Source organism: Clinocottus analis, unplaced genomic scaffold (assembly GCF_023055335.1).
Source record: "Clinocottus analis isolate CAN_PGR_092001 unplaced genomic scaffold, fCliAna1.0.p SCAF_1, whole genome shotgun sequence".
Classification (NCBI taxonomy): domain Eukaryota; kingdom Metazoa; phylum Chordata; class Actinopteri; order Perciformes; family Cottidae; genus Clinocottus; species Clinocottus analis.
In genome coordinates this window covers 25,379,242-25,405,006 of record NW_027175820.1, presented here as the reverse complement: position 1 = coordinate 25,405,006, position 25,765 = coordinate 25,379,242, and the positions used below count along the sequence as shown (strand labels likewise).

General features: G+C 42.7%; 1 protein-coding gene across 1 annotated transcript; it reads left to right on the top strand.

Moving 5' to 3' along the window:
• Window positions 1-7,617: 7,617 nt before the first annotated feature.
• LOC137782715 (diacylglycerol kinase theta) lies at window positions 7,618-21,247 on the top strand. Its single transcript, XM_068572278.1, has 23 exons — window positions 7,618-8,788; window positions 10,361-10,440; window positions 11,343-11,442; window positions 11,598-11,683; window positions 12,464-12,589; window positions 12,942-13,095; window positions 13,714-13,782; window positions 13,991-14,091; window positions 14,434-14,675; window positions 15,288-15,381; window positions 15,511-15,565; window positions 15,731-15,792; window positions 16,013-16,163; window positions 16,274-16,312; window positions 16,569-16,684; window positions 16,935-17,086; window positions 17,727-17,875; window positions 17,955-18,133; window positions 18,737-18,837; window positions 18,935-19,081; window positions 19,224-19,335; window positions 19,441-19,593; window positions 20,207-21,247. Exons 1-23 carry the CDS (start codon window positions 8,569-8,571, stop codon window positions 20,297-20,299), a joined length of 2,781 nt encoding a protein of 926 aa, XP_068428379.1. The 5' UTR covers window positions 7,618-8,568; the 3' UTR covers window positions 20,300-21,247.
• The last annotated feature ends 4,518 nt before the right edge of the window (window positions 21,248-25,765 follow it).

Below are 25,765 nucleotides of genomic sequence, written 5' to 3'. Positions count from 1 at the left end.
TCCATCAGCTCAATCTTTAAATACGGCTTGTGCAGGAACACCTTAGTTTAGCTTAGCATGGTATTAGCGTTAGCATTGTTGCATCACCAGCATTCTCCATCATCTGCGGTTGATCTGCATATTCAATGTGTTTTCCATCCATAACATGAAATTTATAGATTTTATTTTGATTTATTTGTTTTATATTTTACTGTATTTGCAAATGAAACAACCGTAAATCCAGATTCAAAGCCGGGGTGAGTGATAGCTTACTACTGTAGCAGATGAACGCTGACTTCAAGTTACAGTCCACGTCCTCCCACTGTCCATCGGCACTAAAATCTACTGTCACACAATTCTCAGAGCGACTACGGAGCTCCACAGGTTTCCAGTTCATGAATTTGTAGACACTCCCATCAGACCACTTCCATCCTTTTCTGTGAAGGCCGATCCAGGCTGATTCTCCACTGGGTATCACACTTTGTAGCATCTGGTTCTCCTCCGCGTTCCTCACTATGGCCAGGTCTGTGTGCAGATTTCTGCAGTAGGCCAGTGCCGCAAACCAGGTCTCACTGGCTGCAACGAAGATGAATTTATTTTCCGCTGAAAGTAGAACAGAGTGAAGTGATGAGTAGAGGGACCATAACCACACGGATGCAGACCAGTTCATTGTTGCTGGATGAATCTCAGCATGAAGGTGAAGCAACACGCAGCTGTGTGAACATGAACATGCAGCGTCCACTGAGTCCCTCATTCATGAAGGCATCAGAGATATTCACCCTCCAACAGACAAGATACAAACCAGCTCAATGGGCTCATTAATCTGCTTTAAATGACATTTACATAGCTGAAGACTAGTTCAAGAAACCATGAGGGACTTCTAACTGCTCCTGAACCAATCTCAGTCTAGTCCTGGTCCTCTATAGACCTCAGTCTAGTCTTGGTCCTTTATAGACCTCAGTCTAGTCCTGGCCCTTTATAGACCTCAGTCTAGTCCTCGTCCACTTTAGACCTCAGTCTAGTCCTGGTCCTCTATAGACCTCAGTCTAGTTCAGGCCCTCTATAGACCTCAGTCTAGTCCTCGTCCACTTTAGACCTCAGTCTAGTCCTAGTCCTCTATAGACCTCAGTCTAGTTCAGGTCCTCTATATACCTCAGTCTAGTCCTGGTCCTCTATAGACCTCAGTCTAGTTCAGGCCCTCTATAGACCTCAGTCTAGTCCTGGCCCTTTATAGACCTCAGTCTAGTCCTCGTCCACTTTAGACCTCAGTCTAGTCCTGGTCCTCTATAGACCTCAGTCTAGTTCAGGCCCTCTATAGACCTCAGTCTAGTCCTCGTCCACTTTAGACCTCAGTCTAGTCCTGGTCCTCTATAGACCTCAGTCTAGTTCAGGCCCTCTATAGACCTCAGTCTAGTCCTGGTCCTCTATAGACCTCAGTCTAGTCCTCGTCCACTTTAGACCTCAGTCTAGTCCTGGTCCTCTATAGACCTCAGTCTAGTCGTGGTCCTCTATAGACCTCAGTCTAGTCCTGGTCCTCTATAGACCTCCATCAGTAAACAGACCACCAGAGAGGAGATGGTCTGGTTCTGTAGAGAGGGGCAGACTGTCAGACGCTGCTGCAGTAAAATGAGAGGTTTTCTAAAGGGACCCTGGTTCTCAGAGACACTACCACTTTAGTCCACAGGGGGCGCCAGAATGAACATTCTCACCTCTTTCATCGTAGCAGACTAATTTGCGCGTCACTCTACATTTGGAGTCGCTCCAATTCAGATCTGAATCCGTAAATCCGCATTGATATCCTCCCGTGATGGAGTCAGGTTTTTTAGACGCCCATCGTCTGAACTCCAGCTCCTCAGGTTTGTATGAACTTGTGTTTTTCAGTGACCAGATCCAGTCGTTCACGTGAAGTCCGATCCAGGCTCGCTGAAAGCAGTATTTCATTGTGATGTACAGAAATAGACTTTCAGATATCTTTACTTCCCATTCACAGTCTTGATTCTAATGAAACCTTTCAGGGACCATCAGCGTCCTTGAAAGGTTGACAGTGTAAACACTGGCAACAGGACTCCACCATGTATTTACATACATTTACATATATTTACATGGACGCCGATGGGTTAATGACATATTAAAGATGCAAATATCCAGGACAGACTAGCAGTATGTTGCACTGAAACCACCCTATTTATAGGCCATTTCCTCAAAAATTGCACACACAAAGTATAAAGGGTGTATCTCTACAACCACTAGGGCTATTTGAATATTTAAGGTTTAAATAAAAGGATACACAGGACATACAGTTTGTCTGCATACTTTCCACCACTGTGTGAATGTAAAACCTTCAATCACTGACGTATACTTCTTGCTTATAGTCTACGCACAAATCAACCTGTATAATATGCACATATTACCTCAATTAACCAATCTGCATATTCCATACTTATATGTTACAGTTCTACTTGGAACGTTATCTTATCTGCAAAATACTTATTTCCTCTATTTTGATATTTACGACTACTGCACTTCTGGTTGGATGCTAAACTGCATTTCGTTGCTCTGTACTTGTACATGTGTAATGACAATGAGGTTTAATCTAATCTCATCTAAAAGAAAACTCACATTGTCGAACATTCTGCGTAAATCCACCAATCTCTTCAGGGTCTGCAGGTCCTCTCGGCCGCGGATGGTGACCAGGTCGATGTGCTTCTCTCTGCAGTAGCGCTGTGCTTCAGTCATGGTCTTACGCTCATAAACGATGTGATAGCCACGATCAGCGGCTGGTGAGACGGCACACAGCCCTGGATGGACAAACAGCATATTGATTGTTTTCATATCAATAAACTAGATGAAGATAAGATAAAGAAAGAAGGGGAAGTAAGAGGAATGTAACAGGGACAAATTATTAACCGATAGAACACAAACCTTTAGGCCCTTTTCTCGAAAATGTCCTCCCCAAACTATAAAGGTTGTATCTCTGCAACCACAAGGGCTGTTTAATAATGTTGTGTTATAATAAAAGCTACACGTGTGCTACGTTGTTCAGATGTGTAATAAATATCAGTTTATATGGTTCTGGTTAAGAGGAAATGAAGATGAAACACAGAAAGAAATGAAAAGGTTTCAGGTCCAACTATAAAAAAAAAATGACTTTCAGGATGATTATTAGTTTGAAATGAAGCAGCTGTAAAGTCACAACTCTAACAAACCATAACACAACATGTGAACATCCAACATGTGAACATTCTCTCTGCAAAGGTTGACTTTGATAAAGTGAAACAGATTAAAGTTAGAGAGGGTTTAGACCAGAGAACATTCAGGCGAGGTCCCCAACATTTCCATTGGGGAACATTTGTGACATTTGAATTTTCTCACGTACCAAACCATATCTTTCACTTGTGTATTACTTCTTGTGTTCAATACATCCAAACACAACAATCTGGGGGCTTTATTTCATAAAACAAGCTATGATTTACAGTTGTATATAACAATCGCTCAGTCTGCCCCTATAGGAGGGGATTGGTTTTTAAAAGGTTTTAAACAATATTATCGTCATGTTGAAGACGGAAGAAAGAATAAAAAGATGTGAAAGTCTCGCCTGACACAACGACGATGCTCAGAAGGAGTTTGTCCATCCTCGCCTCGGCTCTGGCTCTCTCTGTCAGGCTGCTGGTGTGCAGCTCGTGTTAAGTTAGCCAACAATCATTTTCCTAATGACTTTATTATAATTTCACTTATAAAGAGCATGCGAGTAGTGATGTGACCTTCAAATGGGTCATTTTCCTAATGGGTTTTGTAACGTAAGCAGAGGTCCAGGGGAAGAGGTGGGAACAGGCTCCCAGTGATCCCGGAGTGAATGATAATACTCACGGCTTTGGGAATAATGCCTTGGGACTTTTATCTCAGCTTGTAGGTTGATCAATTTTTGAAATTATTGCCTTTCTGAAAGTCTTTTACTGCTATAAGCCCTCGGCGCTCTCAGTAGGATGTAACCTGACACCCAGTAAGAATACTTACTTACATTTTAACTCTCACATTTTAACTCTCACATTTTAACTCTCACATTTTAACTCTCACATTTCCCAGAGTTCTTCCCTTCAGGTTCTCACCTCAGTGTCACACTTGTTCAGGACTCGAGTGTTTAGCTTTAGTTTCAACCTCTTACTGTATGATAAGACTGTGGTTTTATTTCAGTTTCTTTCAGGGGTTTTCTACACAAGTGGTGCTCAAGTCAAGCTTGACCCTCTGGAGGTAAAAGAGCTTGTTTGGGCCGGTCTTCTAAGAAAATGACAGATTTGCTGTCTCGTCTCAGAGAGCTCGAGAAATCCAAGTCTTCAATACAGAGTGATGTTCATTTAGTACATTATGCTCATTTAGAGTCAAACAGACCGTAAAGCAGCAGTTTGATCACTTTACAGCAGTTTGATCACTTTACAGCAGTTTGATCACTTTACAGCAGTTTGAATCAGTTCACAGCAGTTTGACCACTTTACAGCAGTTTGATCACTTTACAGCAGTTTGATCACTTTACAGCAGTTTGACCACTTTACAGCAGTTTGATCACTTTACAGCAGTTTGACCACTTTACAGCAGTTTGAATCAGTTCACAGCAGTTCAATCATTTTACAGCAGTTTAATCACTTTACAGCAGTTTGATCACTTTACAGCAGTTTGATTACTTCACAGCAGTTTGATCACTTTACAGCAGTTTAATCACTTTACAGCAGTTTGATCACTTTACAGCAGTTTGACCACTTTACAGCAGTTTGATTACTTCACAGCAGTTTGATCACTTTACAGCAGTTTGACCACTTTACAGCAGTTTTCAGCAACAGCAATGTAACGTTCGTAGTTTGCCAGCAGGTTTAACAGATGATTGAACATATTTCCAAGTTACGCTCACGGTTACTTACATAATCTGCGTTTGTCTTCATCATTGTTGGTTCCCGTCACTTGTAAATGTTGCCGGATTATGAGGACGAATGATCTCCTTTCCTTTTTGGTAAAGAAGGTGCAGTGTTTCCTCTGCTGAAGGAGCAAAGGAAGCATTGAAGCTCCTTTCCTTTTGGGTTAAGAGAATTCATTTGAATTTTCTCATGTACAGAACCTTATATTTCACTTGTATATTACTTATAGTGTTCAATACATCCAAATAATAACAGTCGTTTTGGGCTTCATTTCATAGAACAAGCTGTGATTTACAGTCTCCGCTCCGGCTCTCTGTCAGGCGGTTGATGTGCAGCTCATGTAAAAGCCGGCGACAATTATTTTCCTAATGACTTTAATTTCACTACCAAAGAGCACGTGAGCAGTGATGTGACCTTCAAATGGTTTAATGGGAGACGGAACAAAGGGGGAGATTTAGAAAATGGAAAGTGGGTGAGAGAGGAAGGGGCGTGGTGATGGAGAGGAAGATGAAGGGATCCTTGTCTTCAGTACATTATAATAGTGAAAAATGTCGTATCCACTGAAGTAATAAGACAGGAACAGCAGCTGTTCAACACGTCTCACTAAACACTTAAGTCTGGAGAGTTGGACATCGATCTTTTGTTGAATCTCAACCTGCTGCAGCGTTAACATGCTACATGCTACTGACATGCTAATGAGTCATAATGACCCAATAACATGCTGTTTATTATATCATAGCTCTCTAAATAGTTTATTCTGCGTGATGAGTGCTTTTACTTTTGATCATGAAAAACATTCCTCTGTAGTTTTTACATCATAACTCTGAATGCAGGTGAGTTATTGGTAATGTTGTGTTTTTTCATTGTGATGATGCTTCTGTTGCTTCAATAAAACCTTTGAAGGATATTTCCGTGTCACAGTTCTTTGTGTACTTTGTGTACTCGGGAACACACAACGTGTCAACAACAAGCCTGAAGAACATTCATAGAAATAGAGTACCTGTAGAATTAAGAAAGTTATGTACTGGGCAGGATGGGAAACTAAATATACAATATGTTCATCAACACAATTATGAATAATAAAAACACATATCAATAAAATGAAGTATTTCACTGTAAAAAAAAATCCGTAAAGTGAAGGAGCTAATTAGAATATTTCATGAGTATCTTAAACAACCAGAGTCACTGCCAGTACTGACCCCTAGTGGTCATGAGCAGCAGGTGCAAGGAGACATTATTTATTCATTAAGATCATTTTAATGACATTGACTCAGCACTCTGAAGAGAATATCATTTATTCATCAGATTCCTTCACTTTCATCTCGACATGAACGTATGACTCACACATTACATTATTATTTAAACCTCAGAGCATGAATGTGACGTTTTTAATTAAAAATGTGGATTTAAATTCACAAATTCATCGACTTTTAAAATGTTCAGTTTTAAAAGAAAAAGTTAATTGAGATGTATTATGGATATTACAGTGATGTTGCTTATAACAATACTACGACGACTACTACTACTAATATGTATTTGTACATCACATTTCATACAGACTATGCAGCTCAAAGTGTGACACATTTAAAAATAAAAAAACAGGAAACTTTCAGTTTAAATAAATAAAAGTGAAAGAAGCAGCAAGTTGCATTTTAACTGGAATTTAAAAAATGTTGACAGACAAATAAAAACTGGAAAACAATTTACATTTAAAATGAGAAAAATAAATAACCAAATAAAAGTGTTTAAAGTAAAAGAAGAAGTAGATATGTTTAAAGTGTATTATCTGGATGTGATGAATACTGTTAAAGGCATATTAGGTGAGTAATAATCTAATAAAAAGCATAAATAAATAATAAATAGCATATTAATAGCATAAATAAAAAGTAGAATCTAATAAAAAATATTTTTTTTGACAGGTTTGTAAGTAAAAGACAAACAAAACATCATCAGATGAAGAAGAGAGTTTAGAAACGTTATTAATATGTTGTTAAATATGTGTATTTATACACATATTTATACACATAAATGTCTGTTTTGTGTGACGTAGAAGAGTTGTGCCACATTCTTGGAGTACATTTTGAAGTTTATTTGAAGTATATTTTATTCACTCTCAATATCATGCACAATAATACTTGTCAGTATTACTTTTAACATTACTATTTTTTAAAATATTGTCGAAAATATTTTCATATTTTTAATTAAATTACTATATTTATATACATTTGATTTTACGAGTCCATTACTTCGTAATGTTGTTTATACTTTTACTCCGGTGTTTACATTTCGTTCTACTTTTACTCTGCGAGTTGTTTATAAGAAAATAAATCTGTCATCAGTTTTAAAACAAACTCATTCCCTCAGAGAACCTTAAAACAACACAAAGAGACAAAGTGAGGAAGGAGGCGAGGGCAGAGGAAGGAAGGGAGGAAGGAAGGACACGAGAAAAGAGGAAGGATACGTGACAGAGTTCAGGAATGAATTCATTCATTTAGTGTAGGGGAAGAGGGAAGGAGGGAAGGAGGCGAGAAGAGTGGATGAAGGAGGAGGGAGGGAGGAGGAGTAAATCAGTGTTGGAGAGTCTCTGACGCGGAAGAAGAAGCAGCCGTCTGAGGAGGAGGAGGAGGAGGAAGAAGAAGAAACCCCAAAATGAAAGCCCCCTCCCCTCCGGTTCTCTTCACACTTGTTGAATAACGTTTGTTCTCCGCACGTTCCCCCTCTCCCGGTTCCCTCTCCCGGTTCCCTCTCCCGGTTCCTCGGGTCTTTTCTCTCTTTCTAACCGGGTCCTGCACCGCGCAGCTGCTGCCGCTGCTGCTGCTGCTGCTGCTGCTGCCACTGCTGCTGCTGCACGTCCGCTGCGCGTCGACTGGAAGAATAACATCCGCTCAGGACACTTCCTGCCGCCGCGCGCGCGTCATTATCATTCCACCGGATCGATAAATCATCTTTTATTCATTCGGCTTCCCAAGCGGGGGAGCTCCGGAGAGGAAGAGGAGGAGGAGGGAGCTGTACACTGCCCGGCACGCACGGCACGGCTCCCCTCGGCTCGCAGCGCCGCTGGGTGGCACCGCTGTCTCCGGGGCGGAGGGGACTCTGACCTCGGCGTGGCGGACGAGGAAGGCGACGTCGAAAAAAGGTTTCCCATCCCCTCTTCCTCCTCACGTCACGTCACCGCCTCTCCTGGAACTCCCTCTCGGTGTTTCAGGGGAGGGGGGAGGGAGCTCGGACACACGGTCCGTGTTTCAGGAGCGGCTCTCGGCCTGAGAGACGCCCGGGGAGCTCCGGGGTTGACACGCCGGCCGCAGCGCCCTCTCCGCCGGGTAACGATGACCCTCCTCCACCGCGGGGGTGGTGGCGGTGCTGGTGGTGCGACAACTAATCTCGTTGGAATCACAAAGTCGTGACCCGGTTTTCCTACTTTTTGTTGTATTTTTTTGTGAAGAATCTGGATTATTAGGCTGCTGAGTCGAGGGGCGGAGAGGGGAGGGGGTCTCACGCACACGCACAAGCCGAGGACGGCGCGCTGTCGCCGGGGCTGCGGCGCCGCTGGTACCCGGTGGGGGGATGTCTCTCTGCCGGGGTATTTACTAGAGATTCAGGCCCTTTTTTCTTCTTTCTTCTTCTTCTTCTTCTTCTTCGTCACAACAATTCTCCACCTCGTGTTGTCGCGGGAGGTTGAGAGGACATGGCGGACCCGGACGCCGGCGCCGGCGCCGCCGCAGACTGCTGCCGGACAGCGAGCCCCCTGAGCGGGAAGAAGAGGGCGCAGCAGTCCCCGGGCCTCCGGCCCAGGTACCAGAGCTCCGCCCCGGGCCACTGCCTCCGGAGGGTGACCCTCACCAAGCCCACCTTCTGCCACAGCTGCAGCGACTTCATCTGGGGGCTCGTCGGCTTCCTGTGCGAAGGTAAAGTGTTTTTATGTATTTATATTAAATCACTACTTTGTTTATTATGCATACTCAGTGGGCTCACTTGTGCACACTTGTTGTTGTTGTTGTTGTTGTTGTTGTTGGGGAATTGAACCACCGACCCAGCTAGTTGTTCCAGCTCCAGGTGACGCTGAGCCAGGTGAGTTTTGGGGCGTCTCCTGCCGGTCACGTGATGCAGCTTAACGGTAGAAACGGGTCAAATGTTAGTCCTCCGAGCTGGACTGTGAGACCAGAACACAGACTGGGATCACTGGGATCACAGACTGGGATCACTGGGATCTGGTATCAATTGAAACCGGTTAGTTTCGGGTCGTTGAAAGTCTGGAACCAGAAAGACCTCTTCTTTTTCTTTCCTCTTCCTCTTCTTCACTGTCCTCCCCTTTTCTATTCCGGGCCTTTCCTTTCCTATTCTTCTTTCCTTTCCTAATCTGCTGTTTACTTATACTTCCCCCCATTTTCTTTCCTTTCCTCCTTTTTCCCCATTTCTTTTCTCTTCTTACCTTTCCTTTCCTCCTCTTTCCTTCCTTTTCTTTTTTACTTCCTTTCCTCAGTCGCTCCTTTTCCCCCCTTTTTCTTTACTTTCATCTCCTTTCTTCCTTTCCCCTCCTTTCCTTTCCGCCATTTCCTTCCCCTCCTTTTCTTTCCATCTCACAAAGGCACGACTTAATCATGAATTCAACAGGCGAGCTGAAGAGCAGAGACACACACACACACACACACACACACACACACACACACACACACACACACACACACACACACACACACACACACACACACACACACACACACACACACACACACACACACACACACACACACACACACACACACACCACTCTGCCCAGTAACACACTGGTTGTCCAGATCGGAGCTGCAGTCAAGTCATGATTTACTTCCTGTGGGCTGGCATGGCAACAGGAGGCGTGTTTGTGAGTCATGACCATCATCATCATCTTCATCATCGTCACAAAACAGCAGCAGGTGCATCAAACGCTGCACAACAACAACAACAACAATAGTAACATCAAAAGCGCTGCTCGGTGGGATTATGTAACGATTTCTTCTTTAAGCTGTGGAGTCGGATTAACACAAACATGTGATGTCATCAAAGTGCTACATCTGGCTGCATATATTTCATATATATATATATATATATATATATATATATATATATATATATATATATATATATATATATATTCAACCCGCGTAATGTTTTCACGAGAGGAGATTGAGCTTGAATTCAGTTCTAGTTCCTCTTTTAGTTTTTATTCCTCCGCTTGTAAATGTGATAACCTCCGATCGCAAAGGATTGTGGGTAAAAATCAGATAAGAAGTTCCCTATGATGAGAAAACCTGACGGGAAGCATGAAATCTGTTTGTTTTCTTTCCTCCTTTCTAAACCAAGCGATCAGGTGACGTTCGGGGTCAGCTGATATAGTAAAATCTTCCCGGGAATCGAACCTGCGACCTGCCGTTGCTCGTTGCTCGTTGCTTGTTGCTCGTTGCCTTCTTGACGCTTCTCCTCTGTCTCCTCCCCCCCAGTGTGCAACTTCATGTGTCACGAGAAATGCCTGAAGACGCTGCGCTCGGCTTGCTCCTGCATGACCCCGTCTGCTGTCCGGGTGAGTAAAACAAACGCCCCGACGAGACTGATCACAAGTATATATATATATATATACACTCTAGTACGAGTACTAATGCAAGGTACTTGTACTAGACTACCCTCTACTTCTCCATTACATCTCATAGGTACAAATTGTATAATAAACAACATGTACCTCTGAGATGTAGTACAAATATAAAGTTCATTAATATGCAATGTATATTAAAGATTGTATATTATAGTTGTACTATATATTAGAGGTACATGTTGTATTTCATAGTTGTACTACATCTCAGAGGTACACTTGAGACACTTCCAGATGAGGGAACAGGAAGTGATGAAACGCTGCTTCCTGTCTGCTTTGTGTCTTTTTGGGCATTAAGATACTTGTGTTCCTGTAACTGTGCCAACGACTTCAATGCAGTATTTAGGGGAATAAAAACATATTTTGTTACTTAGAAATACGTAAACGAGTCGGTTTCTTTATATTTGATGGTCACTTTGACTCCTTTTTGGATCAGATCCCTCTGGGTTCAGATCCCGGCCCCCGGGGCTCCGGCCTCACGCCACCAGCTTCATGTCGACATGTCACGCTGTTGTATAACGCGTCATGTGGTTCTAGTAACGTTGTTGTCACATTCAGGGCCTGCATATAATCCTAATCCTCTCGTGAGCCATTATTGACTTAAAGCCGACTGTTTAAAAAGCTTTTTTTTTTTAAAATACTGATCTTTTATTGATGTCCATCCTCGGAAGTATTTATTAGTTTATTAGTTTTGCCTTTTTAAATGCAAAAAGATCCTCTCCATCAGTCCTTCCCGCAGCAGGAGGAACTAGAAGTCATGCGTTAGCGGTCGTGTGTTAGCGGTCGTGTGTTAGCTTCAGGCTTGTTGACCGGGGTCTCCTCGCCGCCCCCTGCAGGTTCCCGTGGCTCACTGCTTCGGCCCCGCCGGCCAGAAGAAACGTTTCTGCTGCGTCTGCAGGAAGCAGACGGAGGGCAACGGAGCGCTGCGCTGCGAAGGTCAGAACCAGTTACATCCACCAGCTTAACCAGTTTAACCAGCATCGGATTATTACCTTTAAATCTAAGAAATGAAAACCATTCTATGAGAGGAGAAGAGAACAGGATGTCACTGACTTTGTGTGTGTGTTTGTGTGTGTGTGTGTGTGTTTCAGTGTGTGAGCTGCATGTCCACGCTGACTGTGCCATCTTCAGCTGTGCAGACTGTCGCAGTTCTCACCTGGACGGGACGCTGGAGCAGGTGAGAGAGAACCAGACGCTGATCTGACTCAATAATGTCCAACAAAAAGTCTATGACTCCTCTGGTTGTATAGAAGTCTATGCTTCTTGTGTTGAAGCTGCATTCTCTCTCCTGACCACCAGGGGGCGACTCCTCTGGTTGTATAGAAGTCTATGCTTCATGTGTTAAAGCTGCATTCTCTCTCCTGACCACCAGGGGGCGACTCCTCTGGTTGTATAGAAGTCTATGCTTCATGTGTTAAAGCTGCATTCTCTCTCCTGACCACCAGGGGGCGACTCCTCTGGTTGTATAGAAGTCTATGCTTCATGTGTTAAAGCTGCATTCTCTCTCCTGACCACCAGGGGGCGACTCCTCTGGTTGTATAGAAGTCTATGCTTCATGTGTTAAAGCTGCATTCTCTCTCCTGACCACCAGGGGGCGACTCCTCTGGTTGTATAGAAGTCTATGCTTCATGTGTTAAAGCTGCATTCTCTCTCCTGACCACCAGGGGGCAACACACATATGTGGTTCTATCAATAATCTCTTAAAACAACAGTTTATTTGTAGTTTTTATCCAACAAACAGGAGGAAGTAGTGCATTTTTTGGGGACTATTTTCAGCAGCGGATGAATCCACATTTGATGTGTGTGATGGAGTCAGAATGAACTCCAGTGTGACGATGATGACGATGATGATGGTGATGGTGATGATGGTGATGTGGGAACAGCGGGCAGGCTCATTGATATCCTTTCCAGTCCTCTTAAGAACCGCTCACTCAGGATCTACTTTCTGCCGCTGCAGGACACGTTTCACCACCACTGGAGGGAGGGGAACCTGGCGGCGGCGGCGAGGTGCGATGTGTGCCGGAGGTCCTGCGCCTCGTCTGACGTCCTGTCGGGGATGAGGTGCGAGTGGTGCGGCGTCACGGTGAGGACCGGCGGACCCGCATCAAACCAGATCTCTAGATCTCTAGACCTGCAGATCTCTGGACCTTTAAACCTCTAGACCTTTAGACCTCTAGACTTTAGACCTCTAAACATCTAGATCTCTAGACCTGCAGATTTCTAGACCTCTAGACCTCCAGACATCTAGAAATGCAGATCTGTAGACCTACATACCTTTAGACCTCTAGACCTTTATACCTTTAGACCTGCAGACTTCTAGACCAGGAAAGAAACCCTGTTAGTTTTTCAGGAGTCCTGGCTGCTTTCATGTTGTCAAAATATAACAAGTATGTGTAAATATATTTAAATAATTTCAACAAGTCTTTGTCTCTCAGAGCCACGCGGCATGTTACCTCAGCGTGCCGCCAGAGTGCACTCTGGGACGTCTGCGCTGCATGATGCTGCATCCGGCCTGCGTCCGCCTCGACTCCAGGAACTTCAGCAAGATGCACTGCTACCGCATCACAGAGAGCTGCAGCCAGGACCTGGGTACACACACACACAGACACACAAACACACGCACAGACAGACCACATCCTCTCGGCTTGTTTCCTGACAGCTTCATTTCTTCATCTTAGGCGAGAAAACAAAACAAAAATATTTTTTTCTCATGAAATCCTCAAGTGAAGAAGACTTTGTGTGTGTTTCTTTGTGAAGTGAAGAAGACTTTGTGTGTGTTTCTTTGTGAAGTGAAGAAGACTTTGTGTGTGTTTCTTTGTGAAGTGAAGAAGACTTTGTGTGTGTTTCTTTGTGAAGTGAAGAAGACTTTGTGTGTGTTTCTTTGTGAAGTGAAGAAGACTTTGTGTGTGTTTCTTTGGTGTAGACTACAAATGGGAAATGCAAGAGATGAAAACAGAAAGATGTGATGTACACATACCAACGAAGTAAAACACACACAAATGTATTTGTATATTATGTATATATGTATATTTTGAGCCCTGTGATGAACTGGCGACCTGTCCAGGGTGTACCCTGCCTTCGCCCCTTGACAGCTGGGATCGGCTCCAGCGCCCCGCGACCCTAATGAGGATAAGCGGTTAAGATAATGGATGGATGGATGTATATTTTGAAGTTCTGGGTACTCAAAGTCCTCCATGTTTCTCTCAGATAACTCTGATGACGTCGATCAGTCGGCTGCTGCGATGAAAGAGGGTCAACCTGCGGCTCCAGAGTCAGGTGGGTCCATGTTACACCTCCAGAGTCAGCTGGGTCTGTGTTAGGGTCTCTAAAAACACAAGACAATTGCCTTATTGTGTGTGTGTGTGTGTGTGTGTGTGTGTGTGTGTGTGTGTGTGTGTGTGTGTGTGTGTGTGTGTGTGTGTGTGTGTGTGTGTGTGTGTGTGTGTGTGTGTGTGTGTGTGTGTGTGTGTGTGTGTGTCTGCAGGTAAGCAGCTCCTCAAGGTGTGTGACGGTGATGATGCGATGAAGCGCGGCTTCTTCCGATCGGTTTCCATCATGAGAGCCACAAAGAACGAGGAAGTGGTGGTGAGAGCGAAGACATGACACACACTGTTACAAATACTACTGTTACAAATAGTACTATTACAAATACTACTATCTCTAAATATATATATATATATATATATATATATATATATATATATATATATATATTCTTTCATATATTGTTGCTTAATTTAATATTTGTATGTATTTTTTAAAGAATAATATTTGTAATAATATTGCTAACAATGCATTTTATTTCTATAGTGTATAACATCTAATTTTCTATGAATAATAATACATTAATTATAATTATTATCACCATGATTATAGTTATTATTATGAGTCTTGGCCTGACGCTGCAGTACCGGTGTCGTCCTGCAGGAGGCGGCGCTGAGGGCCTTCTACATCCCCGACGAGCCGCAGGACTTTGAGCTGCTGGAGCTCGGCGCCGCGCAGCGCCTCCACGCCGCCGACGTCCTCAACCGCAACGGCGCCGACCACCGGGGCTCCGACCACCGGGGCTCCGACCACCGGGGCTCCCTGAAGGACGGAGGCGACGCCTGGCTGCTGAGGGCCAGACCCCGAGACGCCGAGGTCCTCAAGGTGTACGCGGGCCGGCCCAGGTGAGACCGCCACCGTCACTCGGCTCAGAACCTGTAAAAGTCCTGTGAATGTGTTATATTCATGTTTTATATTCATGTGTTCATAACGTTCATTCACGCTGAGTTTGAAATCATGAATCTGCTTTTAAAAGAAAGAGGCTCATAATATCAGCAGCATACATACAGGCATCTATATAAATGTTTATTCTTTTAATAAACGATTGTCTCTCATTCATTTGAGTCATTTAAGGTTTACTGTATGCTTTGAATCCTCATTGTTAGTTTAAATACTACATTTTATCACTTTTTACTGTTTACACACATTTAACACAATGTTTGCTCATGAACATTTGGTTTAAAGTCATGGAAATTTACTTAAAAGTCATGGATAAGTGGTTACAAGTCATAGAAATGTGGTTAAAAGTCAAGAAAATTTGGCTTAAAGTCTTGAAAAAGCTATAAAATTTGGGGAAAAATCATGAAAATTTGGCTAAAAGTCATGAAAAATTTGGGAAAATTTTGGGAAAAGTCATGGAAATTGGGTTATAAGTCATGTCTCAATGCATGTGAACCCTGTCAGACGCACTGGTTCCCCCCCAGTTGCTTGATGGTTTCTCCCGCTGGGTGCTGCAGGTCGGGCGCGGCGGCCTTCGTCTCCGTCTCCGTCTCTGGAAGCAGCTCGGCGGCGTCGGTCCTCGGCGAGGCCTTCAGGCTGCTCGGCAGACAGGTGACCGTGCTTTTATGTTTCATTCATTTATGAAAGTACCTGTTGAAAGTACCTTAAAGTACCTGTTGAAAGTACCTTAAAGTACCTGTTGGTCTCTTCTTCACCTCCGCGATGCTCGTGTTGTTTCAGGAAGTAGACGCGTCCGGTTTCAGCCTGGTGGAGATCTACATGAGCAGCAAGCAAGGTGACCTCAGCAATATAAAGAACCTTTATCTGTTTTAATCTTTGTACTTTTTTAAAATGTATTTTATATTATTGTTATTATAAGATAAGCTCCCATAACGTGTAGAAGTCTGTGTGCCGGTGAGTCGTGAGTGAAGGTCGTGACGTCTCCGTGTCTGTCCTCCAGTTCAGAGACAGACGCTGAGTCCTCAGGAGAAGATTCAGGACAAGCTGCAGGAGATCAGAAAGGTAGGAGGAGGAGGAAGAGGAGGAAGAGGAGGAGGAAGAGGAGGAGGAGGAGGAGGAGGAGGAGGAGAGGATGACATGTAAAACTGGAGAAGGAGAAGATAATTTTTTCTTAACTTTGTATTAAATGTAATAAAATCAGACAGAACGCCTGTATCTTTTACAGATCAACTTGATTGATTGATTGATTGATTGATTGATTGATTGATGAATCCGTCCCCAGGTGTCTGTGCGTCAGATGAACCAGACTCGCTTCTACCTGCTGGAGGACAGGAAGCGGCCGCTGCAGGTCGGCCTGCTGGTCTCAGGTCTGACGCCCCTGCTGACCGCAGACGAGTACGTGCAGCTGATCCAGGAACACCTGGCCTTCAAGAGTGAGTCACAGCCGCCGGTCACCTCACCTGAGAGACGCTCGCATGAGAGACGCTCACCTGAAAGACGCTCACCTGAGTGCTCCTCACTTCCTGTTTCTCTATCTCTGCAGGTCACCTGGTCACCGTCAGCCACGTCTACACCAGTCAAGGTAAATTATATATATATATATATATATATATATATATATATATATATATATATATATATATATATATATATATATATTCAATATCGCTAAATATTATTTTCTATTTTAGTCTCTATTAGGTTCTGGTTATAGTAATTAATTGTAGTGTCACTTATACAATTTATATTTTTCTTTTTTTTGTAATTAACTTTTTCTATTTTAGTTAGTTTTCTGACGATATTTATTAACGTGTGTGTGTGTGTGTGTGTGTGTTCAGGTGCGGTGGCGCTGCAGGTGTCGTGTTTCTCTGAAGCGGAGCGGATCTACATGTTGGCCAAAGACACGACCGTCAGCAACAAGACGCTCACCTCGCTCGTTATTCCAGAGATCTCGGTGAGAATCTTTTATATTATTGTTTATTTATTTATTTGAATCTCTTTCAGATTATTTTTTCTGTATTCAGACACTTTCACGCTTGATTAATTTTTTTATTATGCAAAGTCTGCATGACATGTGCTGTAGAAATAAAGTTAATTATTGAAATTCTGAATTAAACTCCAACACACAGGTTGTTGTTGTTGTTTTCTTTGTGTTGACGTTATTGAAATGAGTAAACATAGTTGTTGTTGTTGCTGTCCGGCAGCACGAGCAGCTGGGGGCCGACGTCTGCCCCCTGCTGGTGTTCGTCAACCCGAAGAGCGGCGGCATGAAGGGCCGAGAGCTCCTCTACGGCTTCAGGAAGCTGCTGAACCCTCACCAGGTCTTTGACCTCTCCAACGGAGGACCGCTGGCCGGGTGAGCGAAACCAACGCACCCCCGAACCGGAAGAGTCGCATCTCTCGGTCCTCAAAGAGAAAACTCGCCACATTTTTTATGCGTTTGTCTAATCGGTTACAATGATAAATGCCTACATGTGCTGTATTTAGATTGCACCTTTTTAAAGAGCTTTGACAAACTCCGATAGAATCAGACGACTCTACTCTAGTTGCAAAAAAACAAGATGGCGGACAGCCGTAATCCAAGATGCCGACTGACCTAAAAGCCGAACTCAACGAGTAACGTCACGACGACTACGTCCACTTCCTTAAATGCAGTCAGTGTGAACTAGAACGTCACAATTGAATATAAATTGCGTGCGACAGTACGTTGTTTGTAAAGGCAGCTGCAGCTGTGACCTTTGACCTCTGATAAAACCAGATGAGCCTGCTCTGGTTGCAAAAGAACCAAGATGGCGACGGCCGTAACCCAAGATGACGACTGCCAAAAAGCTGAACTCGAGGCTTCATACTACAACGTCACAATTTAATATAAATTGCGTGCATCAGTACGTACTTTGTGAAGGCAGCGGTGACCTTTGACCTCTAGTGTCGTCGTCACATGGTTACTTTAAAAAAAATGTATTAAACGTGTCTGATGTCCGTCCTCTCCGCTCCAGCCTCCACACCTTCCGGGAGGTTCCCAGGTTCCGGGTGCTGGTCTGCGGGGGAGACGGGACGGTGGGCTGGGTCCTGGGCGTGCTGGAGGCCGTCCGCCACAAACTGGTGTGCCGGGAGCCGCCCATCGGCATCGTGCCGCTGGGAACAGGTCAGACCGCCGCCGACACCCGCCGCCGAGGTCCAGAGTCCGCCGTCCGCGGGTCCTAAAGTCTGTCGCGTCTCTGCAGGGAACGACTTGGCTCGAATCCTGCGTTGGGGACCCGGTTACAGCGGCGAGGACCCCCACCACATCCTGGTCTCTGTGGACGAGGCGGACGAGGTTCTGATGGACCGGTGGACCATCCTGCTGGACGCCCAGGACGTCTCTGGAGACGGAAAGGAGAACGGCTTCCTGGAGCCCCCCAAGGTCGGGTCAAGGTTTCAGGTCCAAGTCCTGTTGGACAGTCGGGACTAACGGTCCATTCATTCACCTCGTTAACTTCTCAATCCATTATTATACATTTAATAACTTGACAGGAAATATGTGTTTCCAATTTGGTCTAAAGTTGTAGAAAAAAAATAAAAATATAACTTATACCAGATTAAAATATTATAATAATTATGCTAATAATAATAATGTTGAAACCAGTTACTACGGGTGGTCAGATAATATAAATTGTTCACATAATGCTACATTATTTCTTTCCCCAACAGTGGCCCTGTTACTCATGTTGCCAATGTTAGCGCCGACCACTAGCCAGATAACTAGCTTCATTACTAGCTACACTAAACTTAACCAGACATATCACAAGCTTGGAGAGCTAGTTAGCTTGTTCACTAGCTTGAAGAGCTAGTTGGCTCGTTTACTAGCTTAGAGAGCCAGCTAGCTTGTTTACTAGCTTGGAGAGACAGTTAGCTTGTTTACTAGCTTGGAGAGACAGTTAGCTTGTTTACTAGCTTGGAGAGACAGTTAGCTTGTACATTTTAATAATAATAATGAAACATTTTTAATCGTGTCTTTGCGTCTCAGATCGTGCAGATGAACAACTACTTCGGTCTGGGCATCGACGCCGAGGTCAGCCTCGACTTCCACCAGGCCCGAGAGGACGACCCCGACAAGTTCACCAGCAGGTAGAAACCTTCAACGGGGTCACCGAGGTGGGGGGGGGGGGGGGCGCTCGGTCCCAAAAAATAAACCTAAAGTTACAAAACTTGATGTCATGAACAGGTTCCACAACAAAGGCGTGTACGTGAAGGTCGGCCTGCAGAAGATCAGCTGCACCAGGAGCCTCCACAAGGAGCTGCAGCTGCAGGTGGACGCTCAGGACGTCCCGCTGCCGCACATCGAGGGGCTGATCTTCCTCAACATACCCAGGTAACGCACACTCTCCTCCGGGTAACGCACACTCTCCTCCGGGTAACGCACACTCTCCTCCGGGTAACGCACACTCCTCACACTCTGGGTCTGGGCCTGCACACTGACCTTCCTGTGTGTATGTGTGTGTCTCTGTGTGTAGTTGGGGTTCTGGTGCTGACCTGTGGGGGTCAGAGGTCGATGTCCGCCACGGGAAGCCGAGCATTGATGACGGCCTGCTGGAGGTGGTCGGCGTCACCGGCGTCGTCCACATGGTGAGAGACGTCACGCCGCCCGAGACCCGAGGTCCAGTTGCTGGATGTTTCCAGAGCTTTCAACTGTGTGTGTCTGTGTGTGTGTCTGTGTGTGTGTGCGTGCAGGGTCAGGTGCAGAGCGGTCTGCGCTCAGGGATTCGGATCGCCCAGGGGAACTACATCCGGCTGACGGTGAGCAAACCCATACCTGTCCAGGTGGACGGAGAACCGTGGATCCAGCCGCCGGGACACATCATCATCTCTGCTGCGGGACCAAAGGTTTGGCCCCCGGAGGACACCGTAGTTTGTCTTTCTGTCTTTTGTCCTGCACCCTTAGCCCTATCCTTTCTTCTTCTTTGTCCTTTTCTCTCCTGTTTATTTACAATTACTTATCTTTCTTTCTGGCCTTTCACATACAAATGTGATTTATCTGTATTTTGGTCTTAGTTTAGTCTGTATCCTTGTAGTTTATCTGTAGCTTAGTGTGTATCCTTGTAGTTTATCTGTGGTTTAGGGTGTATCCTTGTTGTTTATCTGTAGTTTAGTGTGTATCTTTGTAGTCTTTCTATAGTTAAGTGTGTATCCTTGTAGTTAATCTCTAGTTTAGTCTGTATCACTGTAGTTTATTGTTAGTTTAGTGTTAATCCCTGTAGTTTATTGTTAGTTTAGTGTTAATCACTGTAGTTTATTGTTAGTTGAGTGTTAATCCCTGTAGTTTATCTGTAGTTTAGTCTACATTCATGTAGTTTAGCTGTAGTTAAGTGTGCATCCTTGTAGTTTATCTGTAGTTTAGTGTCAGTTTAGTGTTAATCCCTGTAGTTTATTGTTAGTTTAGTGTTAATCCCTGTAGTTTATCTGTACTCATTAGTTTTTCCCTCGTCTGTGTCTGCAGGTTCGGATGCTGAGGAAGTCCAAGCAGAAGCAGAAGAAGTCATCGAAGGACGGGCGTTCTGAGAGTCCGTCCTCCAGAGACGGAAGACATTGACCGACCCGCCTGAAAGTCAGCATCCCGCCTTTCACCTCCGGCTGCTAGCTGGGAGGCCATTTTGTTTCTTCCGTCAGCTGCGAGCTCACTCGAGCGGCTTCGTAGCGACGCTGACGGGCTGCGGATCAACTGGGAGACCGAAGGAGGTTTTAAGTTTACAGGAAGTCCTGGACATTCACACCCTGCTGACGAAGCACTGATCGCTAAAAGAGTTCACGCCGTTAATATTCAGCAACTGAACTTTATTTTTTTTTACTAAAAAAAAGGCAAGAAAAACAATTTGCAGATTCGAAAAAATAAGAATTCTGCAAAGATTAAGAATTTTATTTCTCAGTACGGATAAGCTTCAGAGTTTGAACAAAATAGATCTATGAAGGTATTTAACAGAAGTATATTTCTGACTGTATATGTGCAGCAAGTAGCAGTAGACTCAGTCTCAGTTGATTTAATTGTAATAACTTTAGTTGTGAAAAATAATGTGCAGCTACAGAGAGATTATAACCTCAATCATATTGTCATGAGAGAATATGAAGAAACGGGAGAACTCCTGGAGACCGGCGGCTTCGTTAAGAAGCTGCAACCAAATTATCTTTATATCTCAACCACGAATGTCCTCGGAGGCTGAATAATAATTCTTCTTCAGTGAAATCCGTTCGTAACGTTGGGTTTACGCAAAAAAAACGAACGAGAAATCTTTGAAACCACTGAGTGGAACTGGAAAGAGTCGAGGAGCTAAAAAAATACATAAAACAAAGTGTCAGAAGTGAAGATAAACTTTAAAGCCTGAAGCAGAGTTTGTATTTCAGCTTTTGCTTTGGCAGCAACACCAACTGTAAATATTATGATTCATAAATTTGTTCTTTTGCCACGAAATTGGTATCATTTGTGACATAAGAAACAAAAAAAAAACTCACATCACAACCAGGATAATAACTTCAATCTTGCTAAAAGTTAACTTTTTTAAATTGTAAATTCCCAACAAATAATCTGAATTACAGATTAAAAACACAACTGTAGATGCTTCACATCTTCTAGACTCTTTTAGTCCAGATTTCTTCTGAAGGCTGCAAAACGTAACTAAAATAAGAACCTGGTGGCACGCTTCACTTTATCTGTAGTTTATCTGTAGTTTAGTGTTTATCCTTGCAGAGTTGTTTTCTTGCAGGTGGTGTTGTTGCTTCAGGTGGAAACTGCAGACTCATGAAGCCTGAGTTTATCTGAGCGATACAACGACATGATGAGAAAATGTCACGTTAGAAAACGCTCAAAACGTTGTGCCATCGTGATTAAAAGGACGCGCCGATAAATATATTTAAAAGCATCGGCTCCTTTTAGCTGGTTAGCTGAGCTAACTTAAAACAAAACTCAACCAATTTTAGGAGAGAATAAAAACTGTAAATCAAAGGTATACATTACTAAAATGTGTCACTTTGACCTCAGGTAGCACCGACCACTAGCCAGATAACTCGCTACATTACTAGCTACACTAAACTTAACCAGACATATCACAAGCCTAGAGAGCTAGTTAGCTTGTTTACTAGGTTGAAGAGAGAGTTAGCCTGTTCACTAGCTTGGAGAGTCAGTTAGCTTGTTCACTAGCTTGGAGAGCCAGTTAGCTTATTTACTAGCTTGGAGAGCCAGTTAGCTTGTTCACTAGCTTCTAATTAGCCTGTTCACTAGCTTGGAGAGCTAGTTAGCTTGTTCACTAGCTTCTAATTAGCTTGTTCGCTAGCTTGGAGATCTAGTTAGCTTGTTCACTAGCTTGGAGAGCCAGTTAGCTTATTTACTAGCGAGCTAAATTGCCAAAACAAAACCCAATTTGTTATTGAAAATGTATTTGGGTCAACAAATTGTCATTTTTTATGAAGGATGTAATTACATTGATCACAATATTAGTTCTTTTTCATTATCTGAAGGTAAAATTGCTAAACTTTGGAACAAATTATCAAAAGGTTTTCACCTAAACTCGTCCACCACAAGCTTCAGCTGCCGATTTATACGCAGGAGGATTTATCAAAGAAGAAACTTCGTCCACATTCCCGTAGATGCAGAGCGTAAAAGAACCGTGAAGATTTTAAACGACAGTGAATCTCACGCTGAAGGTCTTAATGTAGCCGCAGCAGTATTTCATCACTGTACTTTGGATGTAATTTTATTTGTTTTTACATTTCTTACGCATTAACTGATTTATTTTGACGCTATTTGGTGCTAGAATAATACGTTAAAATTCAGTGTTTGACTTTTTACATTCAAGGAGCTGGTTTTCATTCAAAGCCTTGAACCAAACTCCATTCAAAAAGTAGCGTATTTAAGGCTTTTGTGGGCGTTTTAATGCACATTGAATGTCTGTTTAAATACATCGAGAATGCGGGGAGCGTTTCTGGCTTTGAGTGGATCGGATCATGGGCGGCTTGAACGGAGACTTCTCATTGGCTGTGGAGTGAAGCTGAGCTTCTTCAGTAGTCAGAAGTACGAAGTGTACGGACATGTTGCTGTGAGTAGTTTATACATGCTGTCACGGGGTTTTAGTACATGCATGAAGTACTGTAGTTCTGAGTGTTGTGCATTTACAGCATTTTATCTCTTCATTCACAATAACGAGTCCGTCGCTTAAAGAACTTTTTACACGTTTTAAACGGTCAATACTTCGTGATCTCGCTCGTCATCTTCAACTCGCAGATTCTTGAAACTAGCTGAGGCGTCTAAGGACATTTCAAGTTTTTGAAAACTTCTCTTTGATTTCAAGTATTTGTTAGATTCTTTTGTCTTTTACTCTAAATTGCTGTATTTAAAAAATTAAAATAAAAGTCAAGCAGAGGACAAACACAGCATTTAAATAGTTATTAATGTTCTTTTGCATTAGAAATATTGCTGTAAACTGGAAAATCTGAATGTCCTTAAATGCACCAATTGTTTTTTCTCAAAGAAAGTATTTTCCCACTCGATTTTCAGCTCAAAAGTCCTGAAATATTTCCACTCCTGAATATAATAACACAAAAGAGTGACAAGAAGTTCATCTTCTCTGCAAGTTGAATTTAATAGAAATTAACTGAATTTAAAGTCGACCTAAGAAAGTTTTCCTAAAAAGAAAAAAACGTACAAAACTAATTCATAATGCTTGAAAGAAAACACCCAAACTAAAAATCTGAAGTTTTAAAAATCATAATTTCATTACGGTTTCATCATTCCATCAAACGGAGGAGATATTCTGAATAATATCAGAATCTGAATCTCCTTAAAATAAAGTTTCAGACCACGTCGGTGCAGCAGAAGATCGAAGCTTTTCATTCGTTCGCTTTTGAGCAAATCTCTGGAAATGTACGTTTGTGCTGAAAGTCTCTCTGTCGATGACGTGAGGGACTTTTTATTTGGTGTTCAATGTGACAAAATGTGCAGTTTTTTCCAGCTTCTCTGCGTCCGTCGTGCCTCGTAGCGTTAGGCCCACCTGTCGTCATTAAGCCCCGCCCCCCTGAGAGCGGACCAGGTGGAGGTTTGTCCTTCATGAAGAGATTTGTCCTTGAGGTGGAGGTTTTTTTCCTGCAGGTAGAAGTTTGTGCTGCGAGTGGAAGTTTGTCCTTCATGAGTAGTTGTGTCCTTCAGGTGGAGGCGTGTCCTTCAGGGGGAGGCTAGTCCTTCAGAAGGAGGTGTGTCCTGCTGGTAGAGGTGTGTCCTGCAGGTTTAGGCGTGTCCTGCAGGTGGAGGTGTGTCCTTCAGGTGTATGTTAGTCCTGTTAGGTGGAGGTGTGTCCTGCAGAAGGGGGTGTGTCCTTCAGTTGGAGGCGTGTCCTGCAGTTGGAGGCGTGTCCCGTAGTTGGAGGCGTGTCCCGTAGTTGGAGGCGTGTCCTTCAGGTGGAGGCGTGTCTTTCAGGTGGAGGTGTGCATAGTGCCTCATCAACACCGTCAGTGCTCTGATGTTTTTCGTGTGCCTCCAACTTTCTTTGAGTTTTTTTTTCCGCTGTAAAGTTTCAGTTTTATTAAATATGAAATGTATATTTTTGCAGACAGAAGCTGTTTTTGTTTTAACTGTAAAGTTGCACTAACTGTTAGATTTGACGTTCAGGTTATTATGAATGTTGTAACAACTAAAGCTGAATATATATATATATATATAGTACACACATGTAGTACAAATATATGTACTTATATGTTAAAAGTACTGACGTGTTTAATCAGAATAAACTAAAGAAACATGAGAAGGAAATACTTTCTGTTTTCTGTCCGATTTAAGGTGTACTGAAGTAAAACTTTGACGTACTTCAGTATTTTTTTACACACTGAAATAAGATTCAAACTAAACCGAATGAATCAGAGGAAATTATTTGTCATTTGACACAAATTACTCATTTTAATGGAAAAGTGTATTGAACGTGTTCTTTCTGACACAAATAAGTAAAATACAAATAACTTGTAGATATAAACATGAATAATCTTTTGGTGTTACAAGTTTTCTGACATATTATGTTTAAATATGCAAATGAGGTATTATCTTATTAAATATGCACTAATATTCAGACACTTCTCGAATGTAAACATGAACTGTTGATGAATTAAGGGTCAAAAATATTAAGGGTCAAAATTATTGTTCCTCATTGCTTTGTAACAAAAAGGAGAAATTTTATATATATATATATATATATATATATATATATATATATATATATATATATATATATATATATATATATTAAATCCAGTTAGATCGTTATATTTATTGTAGATGACGTCACCTTCTCCCTGTCGCACTGGGCGCTGCGGTGCTGCGTTCGACCAGCAGGGGGCAGAAGGTCAACAACACCATGGATGGTGTATGACAGACAGGAGGTCTCACTCTGCACTTCAGCTCATGTACAAGGATTTAGAGCTCAGAAGCCACTTTTAGTACATTTACTTACAATAAGTACTTGTACCTGACTTTAATTTCCAGCTACTTGATACCTATACTGCACTACATCATGGAGACACATATTACATTACATATATATGTTTTCCTGACGACTTTAGTTTCAAATTCAGATTATTAAATGAATATTAAATTAAGTAATAAATGATGATGTCATATTCTAGATCAAGATAAAATGGTTTAAAGGTAGTTTATGGTTTATAATCTACAATACAGTATTTTATAATATATACAAAAAAGTAATCAAATAGTGAGAAAAATGCATGACATATACAAAAAAAATACACTATATATATGTATATATATATATATAAAATATATATAAATAAATAAAATAGAATAAAGATCCTGTAAGTTAATATGAGTTACTACCTCATTATATTGACTTAATATCTCATAATTATCGCAATACTTATAGAAAGTCATAATTATGAGGCAGTAGCTCTTTATAATGACTTACATGATCTGTGTCTCTTTATCACAGTGTCCTTCCCACATCAGAGTGAGACGTCTTCACATTTCACCGCCTCTCTCTACGTCACAGGGAATTTCCAGTGGGGAAGGAAA